This window comes from Hemicordylus capensis, chromosome 5 (genome assembly GCF_027244095.1).
Source record: "Hemicordylus capensis ecotype Gifberg chromosome 5, rHemCap1.1.pri, whole genome shotgun sequence".
NCBI classification, from domain to species: Eukaryota; Metazoa; Chordata; class Lepidosauria; order Squamata; family Cordylidae; genus Hemicordylus; species Hemicordylus capensis.
Genome location: NC_069661.1, coordinates 30,869,537 through 30,897,121, shown reverse-complemented (window position 1 = coordinate 30,897,121; position 27,585 = coordinate 30,869,537). Strand labels below are relative to the sequence as shown.

The following is a 27,585-nucleotide window of genomic DNA, read 5'->3' as shown; positions in this document are numbered from 1 at the left end:
AACTGATTGCCAGGAAATCTAGGACCAACAAACGGAAGTACTTATTCACACAACGCATGTGGAATTCTCTGCTACAAGATGTGGTGACAGCCAACAACCTGGATGGCTTTAAGAGGGGTTTGGATAACTTCATGGAGGACAGGTCTATCATCGGCTACTAGTTGGAGGGGTGAAGACCACCTCCAGCCTCAAAGGCAAGATGCCTCTGAGTACCAGTTGCAGGGGAGTGACAGCAGGAGAGAGGGCATGCCCTCAACTCCTGCCTGTGGCTTCCAGCGGCATCTGGTGGGCCACTGTGCGAAACAGGATGCTGGACTAGATGGGCCGTGGGCCTGATCCAGCAGGGCTCTTCTTATGTTCTTATTTTAACCCCTTGTGGTCCTGGTTCTTTTGCTCAAAAGATTTGCATGATATATAGCATAAATCACAATGTGCATTTGCTCAGTTGCTTCTGGCCATGAAGATTTTCCTGGTGCATAAAGCAGGGTGTGGAGAGAGATCCGCAGGGCCAAAACTGAGAGAGAAATGCCATTACAAGTCCCAGGAGAATGCCTATTTTTAACATGAAGAAATTCCAAGAATGATTGCATTTTACACAGCAGTCGTGTTTGTTTGGGCACACACATTACACCAGTGTTTCCCACAGCAAACGTAAAGCACGAATGGCTGGCGCATATCCCTAAATGTTCTGGGAAACGTACTGGAGAGCCCTTGTTGACTGCAGGTCCTGGAGGGCATGTTCATTGCTCACGTCACTCGATGAAAAGAATCTTTGTTAGTCATTCTCTCATACATGGATTCTCTGGAAGATCCTGACTGGTAGTCATCACCATATTTCCTTTTTTTAAAAACAGTGACTGACAGACCATTCAATGGGACATCAGCCTAGTCATGTGACATGCATGCAAGTTATAAAAGTTGTGCAAATGCAAAATTTGTGCTAACGATGTTACACAATAAGTCCATTGGACATAATGGGCTTGCTCTGGTGTGACATCATTTGTGCAGATTTTGCACTTGCACAGCATGCAATCAATCAATAATCTTTATTACGGTCAAAGACCAGCACAGGATAAAGTACAGATACAGTATAATAAAACTCATGCTAAATGAAATATAACTCTAGAAGCTAAGTATTATTATAATAGTAAAATACAACTCTCTAAAAACTGTATGAAATTAGTAAAGTAAAATGCTACCTTCCATCCTCCCAAATGACTGCATGCGCCGGTCTGCAACCAATTTGGGGCCTTTCTCCACATGCATGCATGCACAGAGAAACCCAAAACAGGCTGCAGATATGCCCATACAGTCATTTGAGAGGCAGGAGAGGAGCTGGAAGAAGCTCTTGTCACCCTCGCTGACCCCATCCTGCCGCACAGCAACTTTTTTATTAAAGGTAAAGGGGACATTCCCCTTGACCCCCCCTCCTTGCAGCCGCTGCAGCCGACCCCGACCCCAGAGAAGGGCAGCAGATCCTTGGCTGTCTATGGACAGCATTGTCAAAAAGCTTAATTCGCCCCGATTTCCAGATAAGTCTTGGAAAGACCCCTGTCTGGAAACGTGGAGAGTTGTTGCCAGTCAGTGCAGACAATACTGACCTAGATGGACCAATGATCTGAGGCAGTAGAAGGCGTCTTCATATCCTTTCAAATGGGCATTTTTGATTGTGCAATTTTAAGAGCATTAGAACTGAAGAACAGCCCTGCTGGATCAGGCCCAAGGCCCATCCAGTCCAGCATCCTGTTGCACAGTGGCTACCAGATGCCTCTGAGAAGCCCAAAGGCAAGAGGTGAGGGCATGCCCTCTCTCTTGCTGTTGCTACCTTGCAACTGTTATTTAGAAGCATTTTAAGAACATAAGAACAGCCCTGCTAGATCAAATTGAGGAGTGGACAGGCAGGTTGCCACACCTCTCCTGGAGCTTTATTGTGACAGACAATGGCTCCAACGTCACGGCAGCAGTAGACTCCGTGTTGGAGTGTGTGAATATCTGCTGCATGGCACACACGCTCCACCTGGCGGTGAGGGACGCCCTTGGCCTCAAGGAGGTGAAGGGATCCTGGGAACAGAGCCGTCCCATGGTAGCTGCTGTTGTTGCCATGGCTGTGCTTGTGGAGAAGTCTCGCACCCATTTCGCGAGTGGCAGCATGTCCATGTCCTTCCTCAACATCTCATCTCTACAGATGTAGATACCAACTGGAACTCCACCTTCCTCTTGTTCCAGCGCCTGCTGGAGCAGGAAGTGGCCCTCGACAGCCTGGTGAGGAACGAGGCCTTGGGCATATGCGACCCATCCAACATGGAGTGGAAGCTCATGTCCAAGATGGTGTCAGCACTCAAGCCCTTCTTATTTGCCATGAAGAGTTTGAGTCAGGCCCTGCCCACGGCTCTACTCCTGGAGAAGCTAATGGGTGAACTCTGGACCTCGCTGACCACGCCAGAGGGGCATGCCCTGGCTGGAAGCCTGAGGACCGGGGTTGTCAACAGGCTGGTCAATGAGTTGAGTGACAGGGAGGAATCTGTCCTGACTTGTCTCTGTGACTCGACCAGCAAGGGCAATGTGGTTTGCATGGATGACTTGCCCAGGCGGTGGAATGGAACCTCCTGACAAGGAGTTAGGGAGGAGGAGGTCATTAGGACCGGCAGAGACATAGGAACATAGGAAGCTGCCATATACTGTACTGGAGCAGGAGGGTGGTGATGGTGGGCCCCCTGAGTATGTGTGACCCACACCAAGCAGCAGTCGTGCAGGCGGCCCTTCGACTCCCACCCCTTCTTCTTCCCAGTCTAGTGGCGTGGCATTCCATGCAGGAGTGCCAACACAACAGGCAGTTCCTCCCGCTAAATCAGTGTGTATAGCAGCAAGCAGCCACTGCAGACACACAATTGTGAAGCCTGGTGTTGGGTCACGTTTGCATCCAAAACTTTGGTTAAGCAGAGGGCTACTTAAGAGGGCCCACTTCCATGCCGCTGCCCGGAGCTGCGCAGCTCCTGGTGCTTCTCATGCGCAGCAGAGGGCTCCCTTAGCCCAGTTTCTGCTGTGTATGTGAATAGCCTCACTGTAGAGTCATTAATCAGTAATCGTAATCTTTAACATGATAAGAGAAAAGCACTCTTTAGGAATGCAAATAGAACTGCCTTGCCTAGATGTGAAGAGTGGAAACACCGGTTTTCAGGAAGCAAGCTCTTTGAAAGTTCTAGTTGCAAAACCTCTGTGTATGTTCAAGTTGACTTTTTGGAACGATATTAGTCTGCTTGCTTAAGGTTTTTGCTGGTTAAAAAAGAGGTTTTACCAACAAACTGATGTAAAGCACACCACACGTGTTGGAAAAATATTTTGGAAGGCAACATTGTGTTCTTCCCCATGGAGCGCTCTCTCTCTCTCTCTCTCTCTCTCTCTCTCTCTCTCTCTCACACACACACACACACACACACACACACACACACTCCCTCCCTCCTTCTCCCTCTTCCTCCCTCCATTGGCTAGAAGTAAAACATGGAGTCATGTAATGTGAACCTGCAGAAAAACCTGCCATGGTCGCTCTAGTGGATGACCTATGCCGGGAACTAGACAGGGGGAGTGCATCCCTTTTGGTTCTGCTGGACCTCTCGGCGGCATTCAATACCATCGACCATGGTATCCTTCTGGGCCGCCTCTCGAGTATGGGAATCGGAGGCACTGCGTTGCAGTGGTTCCGGTCCTTTCTTGGGGGGAGGGTCCAGAAGGTGGTGCTGGGGGACTACTGCTCGGCCCCATGGCCATTGGCCTGTGGGGTCCCACAGGGATCGGTCTTGTCCCCCATGCTGTTTAACATCTACATGAAGCTGCTGGGAGAGGTCATCCGGGGATTTGGACTGAGTTGTCAGCAATATGCGGATGACACTCAGCTCTATGTCTCCTTGTCATCTGATCCTAGGGAGGTGGTGGATGTCCTGAATCGGGGGCTGGAGGCCATGATGGGTTGGAAGTGGGCTAATAAACTGAAATTCAATCCGGATAAGACAGAGGTACTGTTGGTCAGTAGGAGAGCCAATCGGGATGAGGAGATTTTACCGGTTTTGGATGGGGTTGCACTCCCCTTGAAGGAGCAAGTACGCAGCTTGGACCCGGCTCTGCTTTTGGAAACTCAGGTGGAGGCGGTGGCCAGGGGTGCCTTTGCACGGCTTCGGCTAGTGTGCCAGCTGCATCCCTTTCTCAAGAAGGCAGATCTGGCCACCGTTACCCATGCCTTAGTCACATCGCGACTGGATTACTGTAACACGCTCTACGTGGGTCTGCCCTTGAAGAATATCCGGAAACTGCAGCTAGTGCAAAACGCAGCAGCGAGGGTTTTATCCGGAGCTGCTCATTGGGAGCACATCTCCCCCATTCTGAAAGAGTTGCACTGGCTGACAGTTCGTTTCCAGGTCCAATTCAAGGTGCTGGTTTTTGACCTTTAAAGCCCTTAACGGTTTGGGCCCGGGGTATTTGAGGGACCACCTGCTCCCAAGGGTTGCTGCCCACTTGACGAGGACATCTGAGGCCCTGTTCTGGGTGCCGACAATGAGAGAGGCCCGGCTGTTGTGCACTCAGGACAGGGCCTTCTCTGTTGCTGCTCCCAGACTTTGGAATGCTCTCCCAGTGGCCATTCGCTCCTCGGACTCCATCACGGCATTTAGAAAGCTTGTTAAAACTTGGCTTTTTACCCAGGCTTTTACATAATCGTTTTTACTGCTGCTTCTGTGTGTTTTTACTTGTTGTATTGTTTTTATGCCTGTTTTTTATATGTTTTTATATTTTTTAGCTTGATGTTTTTATTGCCTTTTTATTGTACGTTTTAACTTTTGTAAACCGCCTTGGGGTTGTCTTTTAACGAAAGGTGGTATATAAATGCAACAATAAATAAATAAATAAATAAATAAATAAATAAATAAATAAATAAATAAGGAAACCCGAGAGCAGAGGGGAGGGGCTGCTTCCCTCGTGCCGCGAGTGTAATTCAAAGTGGCTTCGCTCAACATTTACCCTGAGAGCTGGAAGCTACGTGTGGGAAAGCTCCTGTAGCTGCTTTTAACCAAAGAAAAAAAACCCAATCACAAATCTCCACATCAAATCTCGTCTGCTGTAAGAAATGGTACCTAAAATAGGGCAATGGGAATAAGGATGAATGTCATTCTCAATGGTTGCTACTGCGTTCCACTGGCCAGCTAAAAGAGGACACTTGTTTCACATTCTGGACACTGGGATCCTCTGGCTCAAATATAATGGTAGCCATATATAATTCCCCACCACCAACATATTCTTCTTTGCCTCATGCAAAGATTCACAAACTTGGGTCTGCAGATGAGCTCCCATCAGCCCCAGTCACAAGGCCTCCTAAACATCCACCGAGGTTAGAGTGTCCTACAAGAGATGGTGCATGGAAGGGAAAGGGGTAGTTTACCTCTCCAATGCTATTTTCCTCTCCACTAGTTTTCCTCTTCACTAGTTTTCCATCTCCAAAGGCTACCCCACCACCTCAAAACAAATACTCATATCTTTCCTCCATGAGAGACTAAAAACCAGCTTGGTGAAGGGGCTGTTTGACTGTGGAAACCTGGCGGAGGGGGAGGTGTTAAGAGATACCCTTCTTCCCTGCAATGATCTTTCTCAGGCTGTTGCAGGCTGGGAGGCTGTTTTAGATGAAAACATAAAAACAGCATGTAATTGAGTAGTTTATGCATCAGGTTTAGAAGATGATTCTTCGTCTACTGGTTGCAAGGATGACTATGTAAAAATGTATAAATGATGGTGTAGACTCAAAAAGTTATACTTCATTTTTAAAACTTCTCTCCTACAAAGCAAAATCCGATACACCAGTTATTTTTATTAATTTTTGAGAGGTCGTTATAGGTTATGCACCACTGAGGAATCAGAATAGCTTCATTTTATTATTAATCATGTAAAACATTATTTCTGTAGAGTGAGTTCAACATTATGCCAATTAACACCTCCCCCTTCCCCAATGATTCCATTTTGAAAATCCATGATTTTTGTTGCTGTTACTTCACTGAACACGTTGTGTCAGTGCTGTGTCTTTCAGCATTCTATGTCAGTGCTGAAAATTTTAATCATGAGATAAGATGAATTTTGAATTTACAGTTGTCATTGTTTTCCTCTTATAGACTGAGAGAGATGTCTCAACTTGGACCTATGAGATGATAAAGTACACAGTGGATTCGAACCATGTTCAGAGATGTCCTGTTCCACAATATGTAATATATTGCTCCGGTGAAGACAAGATGACACTGGCCACTCTCTTGTGAAGCCCTGTTGAGTATTCCCTCCCTTTCAGGGGTTTTGCAGTAGTAGGACGCTGCGAATACTGAAACATTAGAAGACATTTGTAGTTGGGGGTGATGAGCTCTGCTCTATTTATCAAGACAGAACAGCTAGTTTTTCAGAAGATTGATCAACTCTGTGCAAATGGCAAGCAAACAGGCAAACAAGAATGGGGATAAACTAGCCAAAACTGGGTCGCTTATACATGATTTCAGTAGGTAAAATAGGCATCTACCCCTCCCATGGGGGGAAAAATAGGATCTAACATTGCTTAACTTTCCCTTAATAATGGCTAATGCTTTCATTCTTATCTAATATCAAGATTTCATGGAGGTTTTTTATTTCAAATGTATCCCTCTTCAATGTATTTCTGCCCTGCCCCTCAAGGCACTTAACAAGAAGTACAGGATAAAGCCTCAGATTAACTGTGGTTGGATTAGTGCTGTCAATGGATTTAAGGTTTTAATCAATGAATGGATCCTTCACATATTGCAAAACCTCATTGAAAGTGCCTGTTTTGAGGATGCTGATGAAAGAAGATCAGCATAACAGAGTAGTGATGTGCACGGAATAGTAGAGGTGCAGTTTGAAGATGGCGGGGGTCTCCCTTTAAGGGTGGGGGGTTGCACTTACCCCTCCCGCAGCTTTTCTCCTGCCGGTGCTCCATTTTTCAAAAACGTTTTCGGGCGGCACCGTTCCTCCCTGCTGCCCCTGCCCCCATTGTTGCCAGGAAAAACAGGAAGTACGGTCTGCGCATATGTGTGCTGCCGCCACTCGCATGCCCGCCATGCATGTCACACATTGCATGCGCATGTCACGCATGCAACGGGTGATGTGCGCAGTGGGCATGTGTGTGCGGTGGTGTTCATACATACAGCCCGTACTTCCTGTATTTCCAGGCAGCAATGGGGGCAGGGGCGGGAGGGAGGAATGCTGCCGCCCTGGAAACAATTTTTTTAAAGGAGTGCCAGTGGGGGGAAAGTGGTGGGAGGGGTAAGTGCAACCCCTCACCCTTAAAGGGAGACCCCCCCTACCAGCGTCAAACTTCGAACCAGCACCAGCACGAACCGGTTCGCAGGCCTCTGGCATGGCTTTCAGACCGGTTCGTGCACATCCCTATAACAGAGATGGTGCCAGTCCCACCTGCACGACTGTGAGGTTCTGGCATACATGGCAATACTTCTACGCCAAAGGGCAGCACTAGAATGGCTGACTCTTGCATGACCAGTGCTCTTTCCATTGGGAAGCAGTGTGCAAATCGCAGTCATGCAGAATTCAACCGTACTTGTGTTCCCTCTTGTGTAGCATCATTGCTACATGTGTTAGAGCTCCTCAGTGGTGCGGCCAGGTCTGGGCCCCACTTGCGTTATGCTGCAGGCATGCAAGCCAGTTTCTCTACATGTAACCACTAATGTCCTAGAAGCAAAAGCTCCCTTAACATTTTCCTCATCAGATCTGGTGGTTGGTTATTATGGGACCATCCTACTACAGTAATAGGCTAAGGGGCATGATCCAGTCACTGTTCCAGTCTCTTCCCAGTCTCTTTCCACATGTGCTGCACATGGAAGTTCCTTGCAGCCAAACCTCCTTCCCATTAGCAACCTTCTGCAAATGGACAAGCGTTCTCACAATACAGCTGCATCTGCTTAACAGCACATATAAGGGACCAATGTGATCGGCCCCAAACTGTCTTTAAAAAAAGTTCAAGGGCCATCAGTACTGTGGGGAACTTTAATTGAGATTAGTGATTTCAGCTGAGCAATACCTGCTTCTAATGCCTGTGATTGTTGTTACCGTATGAAGGGAAGCCATGTTAGTTTAACCATGAAGAGTAAATGATCTACTGGTCTTGGACAGAAAGCAGCAAACAAAGTAATCTTTTGAGATTGGAAAAAGAACAATCAAATAGAGTTCAGGAACAAGGTAGCTGGCATAAAGACTTACCTTTTTCCTGTCCGGAGCAATTCAAATGCTTCATTGATTTTATGAAAGGGCAAAGTGTGAGTAATTAATGGATCCAGAGTGAACTTCTTTGCCATGAAATCTGAAACCAGTTTAGGGACAGAATCTTTGCTTTTCCAGGCTGAAGATAAGAAAGTGCACCATTAGGAGACGGCATTGAAACAAGAATGGCATGGTGGGGCAGGGGGGGAGGAACATGCTGGTTAAAGGTCTGGCATTCCTGCAGATTCATCGTCTGAACTGACCCTTGCACAGGCATTACACAATGAGGTGGCACTGGATACTGCAGCAGATCCACTGGGGAAAATAACAGGGTGTAAAGGTACTGGAGGAGAAGTGGAGTGGTGACAGGGTCACAACTCCATGGTGTTTTTTCATACCAGAGGTGGTTATCTACTGGGGAGGAGAACTGGTGTTATACCTGTTCATAATTCTCAATGATCTTAACTGGTGTATATGGAATACTGACTTGCACATAAGGAAACAAGCTGTTCTAATAAGAACTAATTTGCTTACTTTCCTTTCACTATCCCTGCAACTGTACCAAATTTGGTCCAGACTGGTTAAGCAGTTCACAAGTTAGCCCACTTCCACCTAAAATGTTCATGCATCTGCCATTTTGAATCAGGGTGGATGACATCATCACAAACTATGGCCTTGAGTAATCCCTATAGCCGTGACAAATTTGGTCCAAATTGGTTAGGTGGTTCACAAGTTACCTCACTTGCACCTCAAATGTTTACGCATCTGCCATCTTGAACTGTTATGGATGACATCATCACAGACTATGCCATTGAGGTGTCCCTGTTTGTCACTCACTACAAATGTACCAACTTTGGTTCAAATAGGTTAGACAGTCCACAAGTTAGCCCACTTGTGCCTCAAACATTCACACGTCCACCATCTTGAATCAGGGAGGATGATATCATCACAAAGCCATCCCTATTTGTCCCTACACCTGTAGCAAATTTGGTTCAGATCAGTTAGGTGGTTCACAAGTTAGTCAGTTTGCACCTCAAATGTTTACGCGTCTGCTATCTTGAACTGGGGTTGATGACATCATTACAAACTATGCTGTAAAGGTGTCCCTATGTGTACCTACATCTGTACTCAGCTTGGTTCATATTGGTCCAGGCATTGCAAAATTGATGGGGGGCCACACACAGAGACACACGGACGGGCACACAGACACAGAATGCCGGCTGTTCTCATAAGCCTACTGGAAAATAGGCTAACAAAATTCTTTGGGCATAGTAGATCATCCATATGAAGCTTGCAGAGTCATACCTCCAAACACAGATCCCATCCAAGTACGGCCTGTGAAAAGCAGCATTGGGGAGAAGGTGATCTCAGATGCTGAAGGAGGCACTCCCACAGCTACGCTGGTTCCAAAGTTCATATGGCAGGAAGCCAAGGCTGCAATCTGATGGGGCAAGAATCCAAAGTCATATCATTAAGCCAAGGAGAAGATCTATGAGCAATATAACTTGTCAAAGCAACCCACCATGAAATGGACTGCTTGGAAGAGCTAGTCCTCTTCTCTTATACTTTTGAAGTACAAGGTATATTGATAACTGTGGAGGATCACAGTTTAGTATCATAGTGATAAATAATAAGGTCGTTCTCATGACAGTTGGGTGGGTGGGTGGGTGGGTGGGTGGTTGGGGAGGCAGGGTTACTATCTTCCTCCCAGCCAATCATCCGGCTGCTCAGAGCAGTGTGGATCCAATGCCTACATGCTGAGGCTGTGCGCACGAGCAGTCCGAGCCAGGTTAAGGCACCCCTTCCTGTTTAGGGCTGCTCATGTACAGCACTGAGATCAAGCACTGGGATCATGTGCAGTACCGGCTCTGAGCAGCACAGATTGCTGGAGGCTGGGAAAAATGAGTCCTGGCCTCCAAATATCATTGAAAGCACCACTCAAGCAGTAAGGTGCATTCAGGGTTTCCCGCTTGAGTTGGGTGCTCTAGGCCCAAGCATACACACAATCCTGAAGCCCAAGCCCATGCGCCTGCAGCCGAGCATACATATGATCCTGGACCTAGATTAACTTGTGCCCTTTAGCTGGATAACAACCCGGGTAAAAAACTCAGCCTACTGGGGGAGGCAGCACCAGATTGGCCTCGATCCTGGCACTGCACATGAGTAACCCTACCCAGGTAGGGCTGCCCTAACATGGGTAGGGCTGCTTATGTGGATAGCCTCATTTTTTTAACTGATGGCTGGAGGAATGAAAATCCTGATACAAATGAATGAAGTTGGTTGAAAATTAAAGGGGTCAAAGAACCAAAGAACCCTTCTGGACCAACCCACTAGAGGTTCTTCCAACATACAGGTTCCAAGAGTCAAGGAATGAATCTTTCTTTTGTTCTGCCTGGCAGCCTGGAGGCAATTAGTAGGCAAGCTGTCAGTTCACAATGGAGATTCAAGCTACAACTTGGACAGTATGAGCAACTCAGTTTGCACTGAACGATGAGTACTATAGACAAGTCAGGTAGGAATCAGCAGTTACATAAAGCCAGTTGGAGCCCTATTGGTTCCTCAAGTCGTCTGATCCCTGCTGGGCTAAAACTGCAAGTACACCCTCTGGCCATCTGCAATGGTGGTGCTATAGAGCAGCAGAGATCAGGACAGCCATTCCCTCTGCTTGCATGCTAATTAGTGTTACAGGGGGTAAGATGTTAGGACCGGGAAGTCCAGATTAAAATCAACATTTGGTCACAAAGCTTATTGGGCTGCTCACGTTCATCAGTGTAGCCTACCTTACAGGGTTATTATGAGAACAAATGGGTAGAGAAAGATCCATGTAAGTCACTTTGACTTCTTTGGAGGAAGGGTAAGATAAAAAATATAACTAACAATATTGTGCTCAGTCTAAAACTCATGGCACTTTCTCAAATACCCCACGGCCCTCATTGGGTTGCATACAACATGGTATTGCAGCAGAACCTGGAAAACAGCAGGAACCACAGAAGGATGAACTTGTTGAGTAATACAGGATGAAAATATTGTTCTTGTTTACTCCTTCCACATTACAATGCTACCTAAATGCACATACCATAGTTTCAGTGCGCCCAATCACTTCAAAGGAATAGTCAACACCGCCATCAGTCATTTCAATGAGTACATCCTGAATGGGCTTCTTGAAATCTTGTGGGTTAATGCATTCAGTGGCACCCAGCTCTTTGGCCTTGGCAAATTTATCCTTGTTGATGTCTACCCCAATGATACGGGAAGCTCCAGCTGCTTTACAGCCCATGACTGCAGAGAGACCAACTCCTCCCAAACCAAAAACAGCACATGTAGAACCAGGCTCCACCTGCGTAATCATAATGGTAATAAAATATGGCTTGAGAACCATTTTAGATAATTCTAAAAAGTATTTTGGATACAAAATACAAAATACTTGGTAGACAACCAATAAAAATACAAAATAGTATTTTAAAGCACATCTTAAAATACAAAATACAATGCTGAAAAAGGAAACTATTTTGAGATGTTCTTTACTTATCCAAACTTGTTTCCATTTCTTAAATCAAAGATTAAATCACTCAAGCTGTGCCTTCTGGGGCTGTGAATCATCCCAGCAAAGGAAAATAACTGTTCCGTAGGACCACCTGATACAATACCACTTGTATTATATCTAAAATATTGCCTGCCATCAGACAATGGGATATCCATATACTAATGTGCTTGGATTTGTCCTGCAAAAACCACAGTATTTCCAGATTTTTAAACACTCAGTCAGATCAATAATTCCAAAACATCATAATACCCTGTTTCTTTTTTGCCATGTTTGCTATGTTTCTCCATTCTCTGCAGGTTTTTTTTCTGGGGTGGAGTGGGGGGACTATCCATAAAATATGTCAATAGAAATCAAAACACAATAAATTGTATCCAATATTAATCCTGTTGAGATTAGACCCATTGAAATAATTGAAAGTCATGACGAAGGCTGCAACCCTATAGCTGTGGCATAGTCAAAGCAGCACGTTGTATTTATGGTGAAGCAATCATATGGTCAAATCATATGGGGAGGAGAACAATTCCTTTCCCCCCCAATTGATCTGCTTCTCCCTTTCCTCCCTATGCTATTCTTGAAGCACTGAGAGGAATGGGGGCGGGGGGTGTTTTACAGGAGTGACTCAGAAGGATTCTCCTACACCCAAGCTGTTACTCAGTAAGAAAGCTGAAGAAAGCTTTCAAAAGAATTTATCTGTATATCCTCCTACCAATCAGAAAATAAAAAAGATTCTAACTTCCCCATAAGCCAATATGGTGTAGTGATTAGGTTGCTGGATGAGGACTGAGAGACCCAGGTTGACGCCCTCACTCTGTCAGATCACTGGGTGATCTTGGCCACTCACTATTTCTCAGCCTAGACCACCTCAAAGTATTGTTGTGAGGATAAAATTGGGGGAAACAAATAGGATACTGTACACGGAGTCATCTGCTCTTGTGAGGCTCTCTCTCTCTCTCTCTCTCTCTCTCTCTCTCTTTCTCTCTCTCTCACCAGCTTTACAGGCTGTGGTGAGGAAAAAGACAGGTTTTTAAACTTTACAAGCTTTTAATCCAGTCCAAACAAGCATGGCTGCTTGATTTCTTGTATTGTTCTGTGCGTCCCAGAGTGAAACTGAGGCTGTGCTCACGGCCAACCTAACCTATGCCAGGGCAGCCAAGCCTGGGTTAGGCTTGTTGTGTGAAGCATCAGGATCCTCACAGATCCCAGAACTCCTTTGTTTAAAGTACTTTGCTCCCCTCTGATCTGCAGGGGAGGAAGGCTTAAAATGCTTACCTCCCCGGCAGACTATCAAGGGCTTTTTCCTGGGTGGGCTGTAGCCGGCAATCGCCTACCCAGACGATTGCCGGCTACTGCTGGCAGCGTGGAGGGTAGGGCTGTGCATGGAACTGGCTGGCCCAGTTCAGTTTGAGTCCAGACCGGATTTGAACCTGACCAGCCAAGTCAGGTTTGGCCACCATCGAACCGCCCCGCCCCTGTCTGGTCCAGTCCGGACATGTCTGCAATTTTTAAAAAGAATTAAAAAAATATTAAAAATACCTCTAGCCCCTTCAGGGGGCTTCCTGTAGGCTGTGGAGGGAGGGGTATGTGTGTCCACGAAGGTTCCCCCTCCCCCTGCTGGCCTCTTAATTCACCACCGTGGCCCAGGAAAATGCTTGTATTTGGCCCGTTCGGGCCTCTGTGAATGCACGCAGTGGCCATTTTGGCATGACCCAGGGCCTCACAGAGGTCATTTGCGCATGTGCAGTGGCCATTTCACAGACCCCCCCAAAAAACACAGTCCCCCCCCCCCCGCGTGGCCTACAAGAAGCCCCCTGAAGGGGCTAGAGGTATTTTAAATTTATTTTTTAAAATATATATATTTTTTAAAAATTCACGGACTTGTCCGGAGGTTTGGTTCTGGTCCGGACAGAACTGGGGCGGGGGTGGGTGTTCAGTTCGATCCTGAACTCCCAAGCCTCCAGACCAAACCCCTGAACCCTCAAACCTCCGGACTGGCCCGCACATCCCTAGTGGAGGGTCGGGGGCTGGGATGCATCTTTCCCAGCTCCCGGAACTCCTATATGCACCATGTGAGAGCATGGTGCATTATAGAGAGATCATGGTGCATTACAGGGACCCCTGAAATAAGGGATGGAACTATTTATTTGTTTGTTTATTGAGCATATTTCTATACCACCCAAAACGCAAGTTCTAGAAAGGCACTGGCCTGATTGTGCACCAAACTCTGCCTGGCCCTGACTCTGCTCCTGTCCAGGCATGCCCCAATTTCACCATGCTGCAGGTCAGCCAGCTATGCTCTCATTCAGGGCTAGGCAACCTTTGGCATGCCAGCCACAATAAATTGTGGCTGGGAATTATGGGAGTTGTAGTTCAACAGCAGCTGGCCTGCCAAATTTTGCCCAACCCTGACCTTATCCTTACCTTTGCAGAATTGACAGCAGCTCCATAACCAGTAGAAAATCCACAGCCAATCAGGCATACTTTTTCCAAAGGGGCAGCAGCATCGATTTTGGCCACAGCATTCTCACACACTACAGTGTATTCTGTGAAGGTACTGGTCCCGACAAAATGGTGAACCGGCTTCCCTTGGTAAGTGAACCTGCTGGTGCCATCCGCCATTAATCCGGTAGACACACCAAGGCTTAAAGATACAGAAGAGGAAATCAGACTTTTGGTGGCCTGTTGTTGTATTTGTTGAGAGCAAAAACCATGAATGGACGTTAGCAACAACAGTATTAGGCCTTCTAGTTCTGCCACAATGAATAACAGAAACTCACTCGTTCTTTGTGCACAGGTTGCCTCGGGGGTGTAAGCAAGCACGGCATTCTCCACACTGTGGGACAAAGAGTGGGATGACTTTGTCTCCTGTGAATTACAGAAAGACCAGCATCAGCCATGAAGGTTCCAGACAGGCAGGTAGAATGAAAGCAGAAACAATCAGCAACATGGGAACACAGGAAACTGCCCGATACCAAGTCAGACCATCTAGCTCAGTACTGTTTACACCAGGGCTGCACAACCTCAACCTATGGATGTGCAGACAGGTTTTGGCGTTGAACTGACATCGAACTGACGTCAAACCTGTTCGGTTCGACTGTTCGGGGTCAAACAGAACCACCACCTGTTCGGTCATTTGGGGTGTCCGCAATTTTTTTAAATTTAATTTTTTTAACTTACCTCCTCTGGGGCAGTGGGGGGGGGCATGGAGGTTCCCCTCCCCCCACCAGCCTCCCTTACTGCCCAAACCGGCCCATGCAGCCGGCTCTTGAGCCCTTTGGGGCCTTCCCCCTCTTGCTCAGCGGCCATTTTGGAGGCCATTGTGCCTGCACAATTGGCCTCTGTGTGGCCTCATGACCCATTAATTTTAATTTTAAAAAATTAAATTAAAAAAAACTTGTGACACCCCCCCCCCCCCGAACGGATGGGGGTGGTTCGGTCTGGGGTCATACCAAACAGGGGGTGGTTCGGTTCGACCCCAAACCGTCGAACTGAACCATTTCAACATCAAACATGTTCGACGTTGAACCTGTTTGCACATACCTAACACAGACTGGCAGCAGCTTCTCCAAGGTTGCAGGCAGGAGTCTCTCTCAGCCCTATCTCGGAGATGCCAGGGAGGGAACTTGGAACCTTCTGCATGCAAGCATGCAGGTGATTTCCGCAAAGTGGCCCCATCCCTTAAGCGGAATATTTTGCAGTGCTCACATTCAGTCCGCCATTCAAATGCAAATCAGGGCAGGCCCTGCTTAGCAAAGGAGACTTCATGCTTGTTACCACAAGACTAGCCCTTGCTCTTTGCCACCCATCCTGCCTGCCTCTGCTCAGCAGAGCCTGGGAAGTCATGGGGAGAATAAGGAGGAAGCAATGAACACTTCAGCCTCTTGTGCAGCAGCTTGTGAAAAGATGAGGTGGGGCTGAGCTCTATAAGCTGACTCATAGCAATGTAGGAAGCTGCCTTATACTGAGTCAGGCCCTTGGCCTATCTAGCTCACTGTTGTCTACACTGACTGGCAGTGGCTCACCAAGATTTCTGGCAGGAGTTTCTCCCAGCCCTACCTGGACATGCTGCCAAGGAGTGAACCTGGGACCTTCTGCATGCAAGCAGATGCTCTGCCTCTATGCTATGACCCCATCCCCTAAGGAGAATGATGCTGCTGGCATCATGGCTTTAAAATGCCAGCTTTACTCAACCATTTCAGGCAACCAGCCCAATGGTCTGGCTTTTATATTTTGTTAGGCAGATTTCTGACTATTAATTCAGGAGGCCCAGGAACTTCCTTAATAGTTCCTGAATGGATAATAATAGTTAGGGTTGTGCTTTTTTTTCTGTTTTGTTTTTGGCCCGAATCTGAAACACCCCCATTTTGTTCTTTGTTCAAAATCAGCCAATCCGAAACACCCAAGTTTTGTTCTTTGTTCGAAATTGCAAAATACGAATCCGAAACGTTTTGGATTTTTAAAAATGGCCCCAGGGAAAAACTAGTGGGTGGTGGTGGTAGTGACAAATGGGTGGAATCTACCACCCAAATTTCAGAGGAATTGGGCAAAGGGCTGATTTTTGGTGAATTTTTGAAGTATAAGATTTTGAAGTATAAGCTAGGGAAGAATGGAGGTTTCAGCAAAAGTATAGTTGGGGGGAAAGGGGTGGCCCAGAGAAGAGTAGGGTGAGTGGTAGTTCCCAGGGGGGCAAGGAAGCTGCCAGAATTATTTCAAAGGAATTGGGCAGAGGGCTGATTTTTAAAGATGTAATAGAGTTTACGCATCTGTAAGGTTCTTCCCCATAGGGAATGACAAACCTCCATAATTCCTGCCCCCCCCACTTGGGGGGCACCAGGGTGGTCCAGAGCGAGTGGTGGTGTAGAGCACATAGGGTGCCAACCACCCCCATGGGTTGCTAACCCATGAGGTACTGGCTTCTGTTGTTTCTGAGATTTTTGTGTGTAGATTTTCTGGTAGCATATGAGAGTGGATTCATGGTTTGTCGTTGAAAATCTCATATGCTACCAAAGAATCTACACTCAGAACACCTCAGAAACAACAGAACCCAGCACCTCATGGGTTAGCAACCCATGGGGGTGGTTGGCACCTTATGTGCACTACACCACCACTCGCTCCCGGCTACCCTAGTGCCCCCCAGGTGGAGTTATGGGTCTGCTGAAACCTCCATTATTCCCCGGGGGGGGGGAACCTTAAAGACACATAAACTTCCCAGAGCAGCTCCATCCCCTGAGGGGGATATCTTACTTGCTGGGTAACTCTGGGCCAATCACGCCTCTCTCAGCCTAACCTACTTCAAAGGGTTGTTGTGAGGAGAAACTTAACTATTTTCACTGCTCTGGGCTCATTGGAGGAAGAGCAGAATATAATTTTTTTTAAAAAAAGGTAAAGCTGCATCTTCTTCAGACACATGCCTTACTTCCGCCCCTTCCCTTCTCTTAGGTCAGGGCTGCAGTCCTTCATTCCCTTCATGGCTTCTCCAAGATAGGGCTGAGAGAGATTCCTGCCTGCAACCTTGGAGAAGCTGCTGCCAGTCTGTGAAGACAATACTGAGCTAGATAGACCAATGGTCTGACTCAGTATATAGCAGTTTCCTATGTTCCTAAGTATCATGGCTGAATGGGAATTTGAACTCGGGTCTCACCGGTCCTAGTCCAGCACTCTAACCACTACACCATGCTGTTTACAAGCTTGCACTTTGGAGGTGAGACAGACTGAAGGACAGGGACAGAGAAACTGAGCAGAAAGCTGATGGGGGGCCTTGGGGTGCAGGGCTGTATTTTTGTTGGTTTGAAAGATACTCTGCCCACATGTGATAGGGATGTGTGTGCATCCTGAGCATACACACTCCTTCCGCCCCCGCACCCCACCCCACCCCACACACACCTCTTGGTACATGGGATCTATCCCTGTCCCTAATCTTACAGAGCGTACAGACAGAGGGATGGCTCGAACAAATTACTGCCCATGCAGTTAGGGAAAGACATCCCAGTGTGCAAAGAGGGAGAAAGGATGTGCACACTCACAGCACATGTACACCTTTGTCACATATATGCTGGGCTAGGGGAATTAAATATCATCCAAACTGACACTCTGTGGATCTAGTGTGAAGAAGCAATGGAGTGCTGGTATGGATGGAATGCACATTGAGACCCTACTTGCATAACTGTGAATAAACTCAATATTACAAAGACACCCTCCGTCTCCAGTGATTTCTCCTCCAAAGGAAGCTAACCAGGCTACCACGGTTCCTGAAACTTCTCACCACTCTCAGGGAAATGGAGAGTGTGATTTGCATTTTCTTCTTGCACCCTGTATGCAGCAATACCTGGTTTCACAGAGGTGACTCCTTCTCCAATACTCTCCACCACACCAGCTGCTTCATGACCTAGAATAATGGGAAACTTCACAGCTAAGGCACCACTCAGTACATGGTCATCTGAGCGACAGACTCCTGTAGCCAAAATCTGCAAAGGAGGAGAAGAATGTCTCATCACTGTGGACAACTGTTTTTTGTTTAGTAGATGTATCAAACCAGGACGTCTCCTCAAATAAGGGCATATCCCCACTACAAACTTATATTAGTTCTTCTACCAGCTTAACTGTCCTGCCTCCCCCCCACCCCAAATTCTGGGAACTATAGTTTGGTGAAAACTCTAAGAATTCCCTGCAGGATATTTCCAGTTTGTTGGAAGCCTCCCAGTTGGGGGTCTCCTTGTGAGTCACTGTGGCACGTCTCCCGACCCAAAAAAAACCCAAGCTAACAGAGCACTCGAAAACCAGGCTAACAGAGCACTTGCTCCATTAAGCTGGTTTACACATATGCTTTATATGGTATTATATACAGTATATAGTCCTCCTCTGTGGAGAGTGTTGGTCTCAGCTTCCTTTCCAGCACTCGCTCAATACACAAGTCCTTCTCCCTCCCTGGGGTGCAGCTCCCCTTTCCCCTCGCCTGGCCTGCAGCAGCCCTTTTCTGCTCAGTCTGCTTGCTTCTGTCACCGTTACCCTTGCCCTCCAGGTGCCTTCCCCTCCACCCCCGCCCCACTTCCCCATCTCAACCTGCTTCTGCCTCCCGTCCGAATCCCCTGAAGACAGGCTGCTGCAGTGCCCCCTCATGGGCTAGGGTCAGTGCTAGGCCCCGGATGGAACTTCTTGGAACTTCTTGGCAGAGTCGGAGCAACATCTCCTGGGTGAGGCCAGGCTTGCTGGCTGGCAGGTGGATAGGGAGAACTGGCCGGGGAGAGCCAGAGCCCCACTGCCTTCCCCCCACTCCCGGAAATGCAGCCACTTTCCTGCTCACGGAGGTCCAAGACTTCATCTACACAATCCTGCCTTCCTCCATTCTCGAATTCCTTCCACCCCACTTTCCTTCAGCCTCCTCAGATCCACCCCTCTCTCTTGCCCTTCTCTCCAGCCCCTCTGATTTGGGACCTCTGCTATTCCCATTCATGTTTACTATGTTTAATGGGAGCCCAGAGGCCGCGTCTCTTGGTTCTCTGAATCTCGACTGGCCCAGAGCCAGGAGGAGCAGGCAGGACTTTGGGCCCTTCACACATCACGGCATACCAGTGCATTAAAAAAAAAAAGAGGTGCAAATAGTGGAATTTTTTTAGTATGGGGATAATGTGGGCCAAGCCTCAATGCACTTCAGTGCGCAGGAGGAAAGCCTATTCATGTGAGGAATGGTCCCCGATACCTCCCACAGACTTCAGCGTAAATCACACCAATGTGTGATTGCACAATCACCATTCACATGCACAACCATCATTCCCATGGAGAAGCAACCTAAAAGCCCTGTCTGGAAATGCTCCTGGGCACCCAAGTCTGAGAACCCTTGCAGTACAAGTCAGTAGTGCAGATAAGTCCTAAGGAACTGTTGCTACCAGAAATGACTCAGGTCTGCAGATCTGGATTAAAATCCATTTGCCATGCATACATATGCTTGATATCAAAGGGCGGTGGCCTGCTCTTTTGGCTGGCCTGACTCTGACCTAAAAGCTAGTACAAACCTGTCAGAAAAATGCTGACATTCACGTTTCTATGAACTCTATCGATTCTATGGTCTGCAATCAGTTTACTTAGCTAAGGGTAATGTTTGCTAGAGCAAAATTATTCTAGCTCTTCTGGGAGAAGTTCTTGGTATGAAGAAAGCAAAATGCTTCCCTTAGTTCATGTACTCATCAGATGTATATTTGTTGAAAGGCAAGTGATATTGAATGCTATGTTTAGGTCTATGTAGGTCTATGTTTTCAGTTAGTTACAGAGCTGGTGTGATGCTGTGCAAATGTCCTTCAGGTAGTCTGTAAAGATTAGCGAGGAATTAAATTGTTCCTGTAAAATGACTTTTTATTTTGATTTTGAATTGTTGTTGTTGTTGTTGTTAAAGAGAAGATGATGCACTGAAGAAGTTCTTGAGATAGTGGGCATTTCCAAATAGTAATAAACTATGGGATGTTTAACCTCCACATAAGTTCCAAGCACAATCTTGCTCCCCATACACGCGGTGGTACAGGCTTCTACATTACTTCCTAGGGCAATCTCTGTATATACACCAAACAAGGACCTTGCATGATGTTCATAGTGCCACCTGCTGGCTAGTTCTTTTAGTCTGAGAAGAACCCACTTCTTTTCATTACTACTTTTGTGGCGACTAGGCAGAGGTGCACCTAGGTAATTTTGGAGCCTGGACCTAAAGGCTTTTGGATGCCCCCCCTCCCCTGCAAATTGAGCATCATCATGCTCAGCCGGGTGACCACACCACCCGGGACTGACGAAAGAGGATTTGGTGGGGGCAGAGGCTCTGGAGGACCTGGATTTGAGTCCTGTAAGAGTGCCTCTGCAACTGGGGAAAGGCATGGGTTCTTCTTGGAATACAAGAACCAGTCAGCAGCTGGAGCTGGGCACTTTCCAGATTAGCTGCTCATCAGCAGCAAAATGCCTCCATTTGGGCAACTCACATTCAGATCATAAACAGCAGGGGGAGCAGTCTCCCAGCAACTAACAACCTGAAAAAACAGTCACTTTTTCACGCCGGATATATGACGTCACTGCGCTATATGGCAGCAATTAAATTCGCAACAAGGCATTGGAAATGTGAATGGCACCCTACTGTCTGCATAGGGACTGTGGTATCATGAAGCAGGAAGTGTGGAAGCACACTTCCGAGATACGTCCTGACCTCATTGTAGGGTTTAGTCTGGAAAGCACCCAGCAAAAATTATGCAAGGTCTCTGCTTAGCATGCATATATAGAGGATAAGATCACATTAGGAAGTAGCATGGAAGGTTGCAGTAACGTGTGTACAGGGAGTAAGATCGTGCTTGGAAGATGCTCAAAAGCTTTGGCTTCCATTTCACAGTTTATTGTTATCTGGAAATAACATTATATAAAGATCAGGCATGGCTGGTGCCTCCAAAGAATGCTTGATGCTTCAAGTCTCAACCATCCTACCAACCTACATAGCTTCCTTTGGATCCATTCACACAAAGCTACTCCTAACCCTGCTAACTGAGCAAAGAGACACCTTTTAAAGTGGTGGTTCTGTAATGCTTTTCAGGGGGAGTGCAACTGTCCCTTTCCAACCTCAGCATGGCACCCCCTCCCTCCGCCCCTCGTGGCTGTTGCTGATGTCTGCCATGTTTCTTTTTAGACTGTGAGCCCTTTTGGGACAGGGAACCAACTGATTCATTCATTATTTATTTATTTATCTTTCTTTGCAAACTGCTTTGAGAACTTTTGTTGAAAAGCATGATATAAATAATCGTAGTAGAAGTAGCACAAGCAATATTACTGAATTGTTATTTGTCAGTACCTAAAGATCCATTCCAACTCCAATGGAAGCCTCTCCTATCAACCATGATAGCTAAATGGGACCTTCATGTTCAGAAGTGGCGAACCTCTGAATCTCAGATACTGAGAACAACACAGGAGTGGTGCTGTCCTCATGCCCTTCTTGAAAAGACTGAAGAGACTTTTGACAGATATAATTCCTCTTGATCAGACTGGATTTGTTTCAAAGAGAAATATGAAAGATAACTTAAGATATATTTTGAATGCTATTGAGAATATCACTGCAGGGGGAAATAAGGCAGCAATGATTTTTCTTGATGCTGAGAAGGCCTTTGACAATTTGGAATGGCAATTTATGTTAACGGTGCTTGAAAAGATGAACTGTGGGCTGAATTTTATTTCTTGGATTCAGAGTATTTACTGGTAGCAGAGAGCAAAAGTAATAGTGAATGGGGCAATATCCAAGATATGCACTGTAATGAAAGGAACAAGACAGGGGTGCCCACTTTCTCCTTTATTGTTTACTTTGGCTTTAGAACCATTGGTGTGGGAGATACAACAAGAAGAAATAATTTCAGGAATTAAGATGGCCAGGCAAGAACATATGATGAAGTTATATGCAGATGATGTAGTACTTACCAACCAAGACCCAACCAAGGGAAGGTTACTGGATATAAACTGAATAACGACAAGATGCAGATGCATCTTTAATATAGAATATTAAAGATGAAGGACCTGCTAACATGGCAAAGAGGCACCTTTTAACATAGTGATTCTCTTTATTTAGCAGGGGGAGAGTCTGGCCCTATCCACCCCCAGCACAGTACCTCCAGTGACTGTTGCTGGTGTCTATCTTATGTTTCTTTTTAGTCTGTGAGCACTTTGGGGACAGGGATCCATCTTACTTACTTACTTATTTATTTATTTATTTATTATTTTTCTGTGTAAACTGCCCTGAGCCATTTTTGGAAGGGCAGTATAGAAATTGAATTTTATTTTTATTATTATTTCTTGTTTACACAGTCAGACAGGTATTATTGACTGATTTATTTTATCCAGACACTGAGTCCTTCCCAAGGACCTGGGATGCCAGAATTTTATTATCAATATTGTTGTTGTTGTTGTTGTTGTTATGGATATCGTCGTAGAATATAGGCTGTTCCCAGTAAAGTTGCCTTTTGTAGTTGGCTTATGGTGATTTCTGTGGCCCCTATGGTGTTGAGGTATTGTTGTTGGTGGTGGTGATGATGATGACAGAAAGGATTGGAAGAAAGAACAGGATTCCAGCTCAGTGTTAAACCAGTAAAATATTTGGGGATTAATGTAGCGGCAGCTAATAAAGATTTATTCAAAAACAATTATTTACAGACATGAGAGAATATACTGGCTGACCTGAATAGATGGGAAAAGTTAAATCTTTTATGGCTGGGAAGAATATCAGCAGTTAAAAGGAATGTTTTGCCTAGGATAATCTTCTTATTTCAACTATTACCAATAAGAAGAGAAGACATTAAATGAGTGGCAAAGACAGATTAACTTTTTTATTTGGGCGAACAAAAGACCTAAAGTGAAATTCAAAATCATGCAAGATGCAAAAGAACGTGGAGGACTGGCTATCCCAAATTTGAAATTATATTATCATGCAATCTGCTTAACATGGATTACAGAGTGGATTAAAGCTCCATATGGATCGATTTCAAATATGGAAGGGTCAGAAATCACCAAAGGCCTACATAGGTATTTGTGGACAGATATAAAGAAAGTGGATGTAGAAATTAAAACACACTCCATTAGGAATATCTTAATGAAGGTATGGGATAAGTATTTAAAAAGGATAAGTCCAGCACTGTCGCCTGTAGCTTGAATATTAAATATATATTTTCACAGAGAAGAACATACAAAACAATTTGATCAATGGAGAGTTTATGACTTGCAGAGTCTTATGGTAGGAAGATCAACAATGAAATCCTTTCAATGCTTAGGTCAAGAATGGAAAGAAACTCCTTCCTGGCTACTATATTTACAGATCAACAGCATAATTCAGGAAGTATGGAAGCAAGGTGGAAAATTAAGAGATGTGACATAATTTGAAATATTAATAATAAAGAACTCAGAACACATGCTAGGTCTTATCAGGGCCGGTGCTAGGGTTTTTTGCACCCTAGGCGAGATCACCTTCTGGCGCCCCCCCCCCCCGGCCAATCATATTTCAAACACAGATGTATTATAGGAAGAATGAAAAGCACAGAATTTGAAATTGTTAATTTATTTTTAAAAAATTGTGAAAACAAGTCATAAAACAATTTCTGATTTATTTTCTCAAACAGAACACAGTTTTAGCACAGAAATCACTTTGAAAAATGTTAAATGTGATGCTGAAATTTAAGTCTCTTTAATGTTTCAATTTCAAGCAAATCAAAATCTTATTTTACGTGCCTTTTCCTTTGCAAATTTTGTTAACAGTTCCTTCAGGTCAAGTGCTGATGCTTCAGCATATTCGATTGATATAGTTGCCAAACCAACTAGTCTCTTTTGGAGCATAGTTGAGCGTATGTGTGTTTTTATAAGTTTGAGTTTTGAAAAACTGCGTTCACCACTTGCCACTGACACTGGAAGTGTGAGAAGGATCCTAAAAGAAACAAAAACATTAGGCACACTATTCTGGATTTTGTGTTGTAGTATGAAGAGAAGTACTTTTTGTGGTGGCATAGACTCTGGAAGCCTTCGAGCAACTGCTTGAAGTTCACAGCACAGATCTTCAGCATCAATATCTTTGTTTTCACTGTGTGTCAATGACTGCTCCAAAGTCTTGCAGGCCTTTTGTACATCTTCAGTACATTTTTTGTTGATGCTGTATATATCATACAGGAAGCCAAATACGGAATTATATTGTTGTAGTTGTTGGAATCTCTCTTCAACAGATTGAATGGCCATATCTAAAATAGCATAATAGAAATCCACTTTGAATTTTTGCTTTGGATCTTGTGGAGCCTCATCTGGGGCCTCATCCCCAAACTGTTTTTTCTTTCTCCTTTGTCTAAATTGTTCTGTCTCAAAGTTTGGTAATATTTCTAACTCCTTTGCAATCACACTAGCATCTATCAAAACTTGTTCAAAACCATCATCACACCTACAGCCCACAAGATAGTTCTTAGTTACTTGTAATTGACTTGTAGCTGAACTTAAATCAGTTTCCTTATTTTGTAGTAGTTTGCTTGTCAGATTTATTTCAAAAAGCATGTTGTACCATACAACAAGGGATACCACAAACTTGAACTTACTAATGCCTTCAGCAAGACCCTTAGCTACAACAAGAGATTCACTTGTTGTTTTATGTGGGTGTGGTTCATTATAGATCTCCATTAAAGCATCATATATACTACCAAGATGATATCTCAGTGGTTTCAAAGCATCAATCCGACTCTCCTATCTTGTTTGACTCAAAGGCTTAACAGTAATGGTAGGTACATGGCTAGTTAGTATTTGCCAATGCTGAGTTGATGCAGAGAAATAATTATAGATCTGTTGAGCCAACATGAAGAAGCCTGTTGCTTCCTGGCAACTCTTAGCAGCATCATTGACAACCAAATTGAGAGAGTGCACACTACAGGGCACGAAAAAGGCACGTGGATTTATATCAAGAACTCTCTTTTGTACTCCATGTTCTTTACCTCTCATGTTACTCCCATTATCATAACCTTGACCACACAGATTCTCAAGTGGTAATCCCATTTGCTCAAGCAGCCAAAGAAGAGTTTCTGCCATAAAGGCACCAGTAGTCTTCTTTAGAGGAACAAATCCCAAGAAATGTTCTTTTATTGTAACCTCAGGCTCAGATGTTTCAGTATCTGATGGCATGATTACATCGACAAAACGTACAATCATAGTCATTTGTTCAGTATGACTAACATCAGGTGTACAGTCCAAAATAACTGAGTAGTATTTGGCGGAGTTTATACGTGCTAAAATGTTCTGTTTTATGGAAGTTGCTAGAAGCTCTATAAGCTCATTTTGGATCTCTTTTCCTAAGTAGTGAACCTTAGTTTCTTCATCTTTAACTCTGCGCACATGTTCAGTCATGACAGGGTCAAAAAGAGCCAAAAATTCAACAAGCTTCAAGAAATTTCCATTGTTCTCACTGTACAACTTTTCAGTTGTACCACGAAATGCCATGTTTTGCATGCCAAGAAATCTGACCGCAGCAATCAAGCATTCCAATACTTGTCGCCAATATTGCTCTTCTTCCCTTATTTTCTGTTGGTTGATATTATCAATTGTTTTTCCTTTCTGTAAGCACAATTCAAGTTCTCTCCACGCCTGGTAACTGTATAGATGGAGAGTACTCCTCTCATGTGCCGACAGAATTGCTCCAATGTTCTTCCAGTCTTTTGAACCTGGGTCTTGTAAAGCTGTTGCTCCACCATCTCTTTTGCTGAACAGCCTACAGCAAAAACAAAAAACCACATCTTTTGAGGTAGAATATATCAGCCAATGACGGCACATTTCTTCACCATTTGCCAGTTTCCTCTTGTAATAGACAGGAGAGAATTTTCTTTTTTGGGAGTCTTTTGGAAATTTATATGATACAATCTGCCGTGGGCCATGCTGAACAATAAGCTGTCGCAATTTTTCACTGCAATAGTTAGGCCAGTTAGCAGGGTCACTGTAATCCAAGCTAGGCACAATACCAACGTGTTTTGTAGTAATTGCAGTACTCTCAGTTTCCTCAAAATCCTCGGTTTCCTCTGTGTGTTCCACTGGAATATCTCCAGACTGTGAGACTTTGTCCTCAGAAGTAATACCACTTGTAGTAAGACCAATACCACTTGTACTAGGAGTTTCCTCAGTGGTAGTTTCACCAATGGTACTGTCATCTTTTTGTTCTGTACTTGTTTTACAAAGGTGTTTCTGGAAGAACACCTCTTGCTTGGCGTCTTCCTTGGCTCTTTCTGCCTTTCGTTTGCGGAACTGAGCTCCAGATGGTTTTTTCCTGTCAGCCATAATTCCCTTGGAAAATAACCATATTTAAGAATGCCCAAAAGCCTCTCCCCGCGGAGTCCCCGGGCCGCACCACGGCCCGCGCGCCCGCCCGCGGCCAGGCCCCTGCTGCCGCGCCTTCCCCCTCGCCCGCCGCCCCTGGCCCCAGGTGGCCTTGATGAGGCCCCCGCCGCCTCCTGGCCTGGCGCCGCCGCCTTCTTACCTCGTCGTCGTCCGACCAGCCCGCAGCTCCGCCAGCGGCCCAGCACCTCCGCTCGCGACTCCGGGCCAGGCGCCAAGGAGGGAAACTGCGGTCTGCTGCTGCGCCTGCGCGCGAGGCACGAGGCACGAGCAGCACAGCAGCAGCGCCTGCCTCAGCCTCCGGAGGGCGGGCCGCGGGTAAAGAGAAGTGGGCGGGCGCCAGCAGGCTGTGTGGCACGTGAAAGAAAAGGAGCGGCACCAGGCGGCGGCGGCGGGGAGTGGGGGGGGTGGCAGGCTGGCCAGCACCCCCTCCATTTTGGCACCCTAGGCAACTGCCTAGTTCGCCTTAATGGACGCGCCGGCACTGGGTCTTATATATAAACGTATTGAAGTATGACTCAGAATCTGAACAGGTGAAGGATTGTATGGTAAAATGGATGCAGAACTTTAACAGAACTATAGAGATGCAACAGTGGGAATTTCAATGGAAGGTGAATATAAAATTTACAGTGAATAGTACTCTAAGGGGGAAATGGTATAAAATGTACCTGCGTTGGTATATTACTCCAGCAATAAATTCAAAGATGGACAATAACTACCCTGGATATTGTTAGAAATCTATGGATCAGACAGGTACCTTCTATCACATGTGATGGACATATAAACAAGCTCAAAATTTTTGGAAAACAATACATTCTAAGATGCAGTAAATTTTGTATATAGACTTTCCTTTCCTCCCAGAAATTTTCATGTTAAATTTTACTAAACGGAATGTCCCTGCAAAACACACTGAACTTTCTTTATATGTGATAACCGTGGCAAGAATCCTT

General features: G+C 45.6%; 1 protein-coding gene across 1 annotated transcript in view; it reads right to left on the bottom strand.

Annotated features, from left to right (window-relative positions):
- Nucleotides 1-5,828: 5,828 nt before the first annotated feature.
- Nucleotides 5,829-27,585, bottom strand: part of LOC128325700 (alcohol dehydrogenase 1B-like) — a 29,936-nt gene continuing 8,179 nt past the window's right edge. Inside the window, exons 3-9 of the mRNA XM_053251363.1 lie at nt 18,114-18,252; nt 14,566-14,653; nt 14,210-14,429; nt 11,324-11,584; nt 9,553-9,688; nt 8,248-8,386; nt 5,829-6,346 (exon numbers count right to left, since the gene is read on the bottom strand). Of these exons, the coding sequence (XP_053107338.1) occupies nt 6,313-6,346; nt 8,248-8,386; nt 9,553-9,688; nt 11,324-11,584; nt 14,210-14,429; nt 14,566-14,653; nt 18,114-18,252 (1,017 nt within the window). The 3' untranslated portion in view covers nt 5,829-6,312. The remainder of the gene's footprint in view (nt 6,347-8,247; nt 8,387-9,552; nt 9,689-11,323; nt 11,585-14,209; nt 14,430-14,565; nt 14,654-18,113; nt 18,253-27,585) is intronic.